Raw genomic sequence first — 6294 nt, forward strand, 5'->3', positions numbered from 1 at the left:
TATTGGTTTGTATGGGATTTGAACCTTGGAGGACCTACTTTGTTTTCATAGTCTCGTTCTTAAGTTTCTCAAGGCAACATCAGGCACATTTTACTTTAGTAAGAGTCAGAGCATGTTAATTAAATGAACACCAGTCCTGGATTACTGTTAACAAATGTCCTCATGGATGTTAAGGAAAGAGGAGAGTGAAGTGCTTTGGTGGTTCTTAATTCTGATCACATACTCCAAACCCACACAGCTAAATAGTGGGTTATGCTTTCTCTTTTCTTTTGGTCCCCAGGCATTGATGGTCCAGCTGCTTTCCTGAAGCCAGATGCTCAAGATTCAGAAACCAAACTTCATGTTCTCTCAGTTGGCTCTTCTGCCACAGAAGAGGATACTGAAGGAAGTGTTGATGGGGAAAGCACTTTGGATACTGCTTCTAAGCCAGATCTTCAGGAGATTCTCCAAAAACACGGTGAGGATCAGTCATGATTTTAAGGCAAATAATTGTCTTAGTCATTTATAATCTTTTACTTTATTTTCTTGTTGATTAACAATCTAGATGACTCAAAATTGCTTGCAGTGTGGTTCAGGACTTTACAGAGGTAACAGCATTAGGCATCTTTGAGATCTGAGAATTGGTCATTGTCAACAATAGTAGTATTTATCCTATTACCTAAGAAAAATAAGTTAATTAAATCAAATGTGAAATGTCAGCAGCATTAGCTACTATATGTGGCTATTTCTTTTTTATATTTTACTTTTAGTTTCTGCCCTCTTCCTTTGACATGGATGCCACTCAGCACCCCTATTCTACCTCTATTTCACAGTTTATATTGATCTAGTGATAAGGGGAAAGATAAATAGCCCGCTTAATGGAAACACAAATATATTTTTTCATTAGAGCCTACTTTCTGCCAGTTGAAGTTACTATTTCCATGGATATTCCTGTACATTTTAGACATGCTTTTTAGTCAGCTTTCCTTCTTAGAACAATAATTTTATAGGAGAGGAATGTCTCCTTTTCAGATAAGAAGACTGAAGCCCAATAATGAATAAATATTTATTGGATGCCTACTTTGTAATAGGTAGGTATTGTTAGATCCTGGCCTATGTGAATCAGAAGATTGTACCACAGAATGGTAGAATAGATGTACATTCAAACAAATTCATACATTCATTCATTTAGAAACTATGTATTGAGTACATACTATATATCAGGCATTGTTTTACTACTTAGGATACAGTAGTAAAAAAGGTTCCTGTCCTCATGGAGTGTTTATTCTGATTGAGATTTCAAGCGCTTAAAAAGCCAAGAGTGCCCGGCTGGTGTGGCTGAGCGGTCGAGCACCATGAACCAAGAGGTCACCAGTTCGATTCTAGTCAGGGCACGTGCCTGCGTTGTGGGCTTGATCCCCAGTAGGGAGCGTGCAGGAGGCAGCTGATGGATAATGTTTTTCTCTCATCAATGTTTCTATCTATCTCCCTTCCTCTCTCTTTGTAAAAAAAAAAAAAAAAAAAATTAATAAAAAACATATTAGCTCTAGCCAGTTTGGCCAGTGGATAGAACGTTGGCCTGTGGGCCAAAGGGTTCTGGGTTCGATTCCCAGGGTACATCAGTTGCAGGCTCCTCCCTGGCCCAGGCCCTCGTCAGGGCATGTGCAGGAGGCACCAATCGATGTGTTTCTCTCACATCGATATTTCTCTCTGTCTTTCCCTCTCTTCCACTCTCTATAAAAATCAATGGAAAAATATCCTCGGATGAGGATTAAAAAAACCACAAAAACATATTTAAAAAAAAAAAAAAGGCAAGAGGGCATGGAGAGTGGTGCCTAACCCAGACTTGAAGGTTTGGAAAGCTATCCAGGGAAAGTGATGGCTGTGCTAATTAGAGCCTGATTCAGGAAGAGCTGGCAAGTTCAGACTGGCTGGAGCTGAGAGTATGATGTGATGAGGTTTGGAAAGGGATTGTAGAGAGATGAATATAGAGAGGAAAGTGGGTTCTGATTATATAGGACATAATAGGCCACGATTGGAATTTGGACTTTATCTGAGGAGTAGTAGGAACTGATGAGGAATTTTAAGCTGAGAAATGGTATTGACTGATTTGGGTTGTAGGAAAATTACTCAACACCATAAAGAATGAAGTGGAAGTGGGACATGTCTGGAAAGCAGGATAACTACTTAGGAGATGGTTTGGCTGATGGTCTGTCCTAGAGTTATAATGTGGCATATGCCAGAGTAAAAATAAGGGAGAGGTAGAATTACACTGCCAGAGCAATTAAAAAGGGACGAAAGGCATCAAAACAAGGTGATGCTTAAGCAGAACTCTGAAGGATGCATGTCCTCCTGTGTACTAGTGTCACCTGTGCAAGCAGCTAGAGACTGATATTTTGAATGTCTTTGGTATGTCACGCATTTGACATACATTACCTCAGTTAATTTAATATTTGTAACAGTACTTTGAGAGATTTATATATATTAGTCTCTCCGTGTTACATGTAAGAAACTTTTTCTCAGAGAGAGACTAAATAATTTGGCCTAGACCACACTGACAGTTTAGGTGACAAACTTGGGCAGAAGCAATAACATGTACAAAGGCATCAACTATAAAAACATGTGTTTGTGCAAACTGGGACAGATGACTAGGGTGTGGGTGTGGCAAAGGCAGTGTAGTGAAATGGATTAGAGCATAGCTCTGCCACATCTGGCTGGAAAAGGGTGAAAACACCTTAATTTTCTCTGCCTCAGTTTCCCTGTTTGTAATATGAATGTGATTGTGATGCTTACCTATGACTTTACTACCACTATATTTTACAAAAGAAAGAGCAAAGAGAACTTTTCAGTTTAACAAAAAGCTAAATTACTTACCCCAAGTCATCTAGCTGAAGAGTGGTAAACCTAGAATTTCTGATCCTTAATCTAGTTCTTTCTCTCTTATTGTCTAGTTCTTTCTCCCTTACTGTCTAATGCTTTCTCCTTTACTGCCATAGGTGACTACTACTGTGTTCTTTCTCATAATCTGCTTTTCAGTGCCAGTTACATCATTGCTTTTTCATGTCTCAACAGTTTGCATCTTGCCATAAAACCCATTAAGTGCTCTCTTGATTAGGATCTAAGAAGCGTCACTTTGGCAGATTATGTCCCTTAAGTGTATTCAATTTGCTTGTTTTACAAGTTTGGGAAAAATCTTTGGTCTTGAGAGAACCAAGATGGCGGCATAGGTAAACACCTATACTTGCTGCCTCTCACAACCACATCAAAATAACAACTAAAAGGCAGAACAACTACCACCCAGAACCGCAGGAAAGCTGGCTGAGTGGAAGTTCCACATCTAGAGAGGTACAGAGGTGTGGAAAGTGCTGGCACCTGGATGTGCTGCTCTTTTAATCGGGAGGGAGATACAAGCTCCCACTTGCTCTGAACTCCAGTTCCGGGCAAGACTCTGGGGGACCCAGACACATACGGGGAGAAACTGGACTGTCTGGCATCGGGACAGGAACGCGAGGGCGGCTTTCTCTCAGAGGTGCTCGCAGCGATCATTGTTCCTGCACGGGGGCGCGGGACGCGGACACCCGGGGACCTCTCCGGTGCAGGGCTGACTGGCAGCCACTGCTGTTTGCTCTGCCCTGGTGATTCCCAGAGACCCCCGCCCCACCCAATTTATAACCCCACCCAAGCTGTGCGCATTGGCTTTTGCACATGAATGGCCTGTCCTTTCTCTGCCTAAAACCTGTCAAACTGCAGCTGGGTCAGAGAGCCCAAGAGCTTCCAAAAGAAGGCCCAAGGCCCGTCAGCAGCAGCCTGCTTGGTTCACAGCTGGGCCTTGTCTGGGAACTTCCAAACCCCATACAAAGAGGAGGAATCTTCAGATGTCTCTGTAGCTCCTGCTGGGAAGCCCCAGACAGTGGATGACCTTGCACCTCCTTGGAGATAGAAGAGCCAGTGGGCCCAGCGGTCAGAGTGAGACCATACTGGATTACAACTCTCCACATCCATAAGAGACACACTCAAGGGGCAGACTCAGTGAGCACCAAAGCCCCACTGAAGCAAGTCCTGCCCCTTAAGGGTGTCTCCTGCACAACAGATATTCCAGTGTAGACACAGCGGGTCATCACAGCCAATTGGCCTGGAGGTCTATTGCTCCCAGTGATACCAACAGCAATCAAGGCTTAACTACAACAAGACTGTGCACACAGCCCACAGGTGACTGGGGAGGCTGAGCCACTGGGCCCTATAGGACACCTAACACACAAGGCCACTCTATCAACTCTAGGAGACTTAGCAGCTACCCAGTACATAGAAACACAGGGAAGCAATAAATGTGGAGACAAAGAAACAAGTTACAAATGAAAGAAATGGAAGAAAGCAAACTACTGGATATAGAGTTCAAAACCACGGTTATAAGGTTACTCAAGAATCTTCTAGAAACCTCTGAGAAATTTAGTGAGACCCTCAAGTATAAAAATACAAGTCAAATAACTCTAGGAGAAGTTATAACTTGAACTACCATGACAATGCTTTTTTTTAGTTTGACAGGCCTCTGAGAAAAAAGCCATGAAACAGCATTCCTCCCCTAGCTGGTTTAGCTCAGTGAATAGAGCATCGGCCTGTGGACCAAAGGGTCCCGGGTTGGATTCCAGTCAAGGACACATACCTTGGTTGCAGGCTCCTCCCTGGCTCAGGACCTGATCAGGTCTCCTGCAGGAGGCAACCAATCGATGTGCTTCTCTCACTTCTATGTTTCTCTCTGTCTTTCCCTCTCTCTTCCACTCTCCCTAAAAAAAAAATCAATGGAAAAATATCCTTGGGTGAGGATTAACAACAGCAACAAAAAATGAAAGAAAAGAAATAGCATTTCCCAAAGTAAGTATGAGAAACACCAATATCAGGACAGGCTCTGTGAAAACACAGGTGTTCTATAATTAGAAAAATTTAGAAAATTCTGACTATTATATTTTTCCACTTAGATTTGCATAAGTGTGATCAACATTAGCATTTTACAGGCTAGAGGTTGTAAGTGTTATCATTAAGAAACCTATTTAGGAGAGACAAAATGACAGTCAAATCGGCAGACATGTCCTGTGCCTTGTCCCGGAGCGGATAGAAGGAACAACTAAATCGAATAACATCCGCCCGAAATTGGTGACGTAGACATAGCTGGTGAGACAATTTGCAGCCAGGAAGGGCAGAGGACACCTGCAGAACAGTAAGGATTGGGGATCTGGGCTGGAGAGAGTTGCAAGACCTCCGAGCCAAGAGAGTCAGAAGGAAGTTAGTGTCCCTTGGGGACAGGCATAGTAGCTGACTGTGGAAAGGAAGTCCACAGGACTTCTGGTGGCAGGGGATTCTAGATCTAAGTCCAAAGCCACGAAAAGCTGAGCCCACAGGGGGCAGCTTGAAGTACTGCCCAAGCCACATGGTGTGGGGGGGGGGGGGGGAACGGGGGGGGGGGGGGGTGGGGGGGGGGGGGGAAAGGAACATCTGTAATAATCTGAAGGATAAAGATTTTTAAGAAATAAAATAAATATTTGGTCTCTATCTTAAGACATATCTTCTATATATATCCTATCTAATAATAGCCAAACATGGTGATTGACCATACCTTCGCTACGCCTCCCATTGGCTAATCAGCGTGATATGCAAATTAACCACCAACAAAGATGGTGGCTAATTTGCATACTGCAGGCAGGGCGGGACAGCGCAGCCGCCAGCGGGAGCCGCCATCGTGGGCCTGCAATTTGCGACCGGGGTGGTGGGGCAGGATAGTGCCATCCCGCCTGCCTTGCCGCCATCCGGGCCTGCTATCTGCAACCTGGGGCAGCAGGCGTCTGTGTGCAACCTGACCCAGGGTGGCGCAGCAGTGATCGGCCAACCCACCCGGCCTCCATCCAGGCATCCCGTGTGCGACCCGACCCGGGGCGGTCGGGCGGGGCAGCAGCGATCGGCCGGCCCGCCCAGGCGTCTCATGTGAGACCTGACCCAGGGCGGCACCCCAACCCCTGGATCGGCCCTGCCATGTGTGCGACCCAGGGAGGAAGGGCAGGCACCGAGGGATTGGGCCTGCCATCTGCCACCTGGGGAGCGGGCCTAAGCCAGCAGGTGGTTATCTCCTGAGGGGTCCCAGACTGTGAGAGGGCCCAAGTGGGGCTGAGGGACACTCCCCTCTCCCCCGCCAGTGCACAAATTTTTGTGCACCAGGCCTCTAATCCTATCTAATAATAGACAAACAGGGTAATTGACCGTACCTTCGCTACACTTCCCATTGGCTAATCAGCAAGATATGCAAATTAACCGCCAACAAAGATGGCG

The 6294-nt window shown here is 45.2% G+C and overlaps 1 protein-coding gene across 2 annotated transcripts in view; it reads left to right on the forward strand.

Annotated features, from left to right (window-relative positions):
* The window catches only part of TULP3 (tubby like protein 3), a 98615-nt gene that overhangs the window by 73589 nt on the left and 18732 nt on the right, over nucleotides 1-6294 (forward strand). For both annotated transcript variants that reach the window (XM_005876991.2, XM_005876993.2), the window contains one exon: nucleotides 281-457. In XM_005876991.2, the coding sequence (XP_005877053.2) occupies nucleotides 281-457 (177 nt within the window). The remainder of the gene's footprint in view (nucleotides 1-280; nucleotides 458-6294) is intronic.

The sequence above is a fragment of the Myotis brandtii genome, unplaced genomic scaffold (assembly GCF_000412655.1).
Source record: "Myotis brandtii unplaced genomic scaffold, ASM41265v1 scaffold504, whole genome shotgun sequence".
NCBI classification, from domain to species: domain Eukaryota; kingdom Metazoa; phylum Chordata; class Mammalia; order Chiroptera; family Vespertilionidae; genus Myotis; species Myotis brandtii.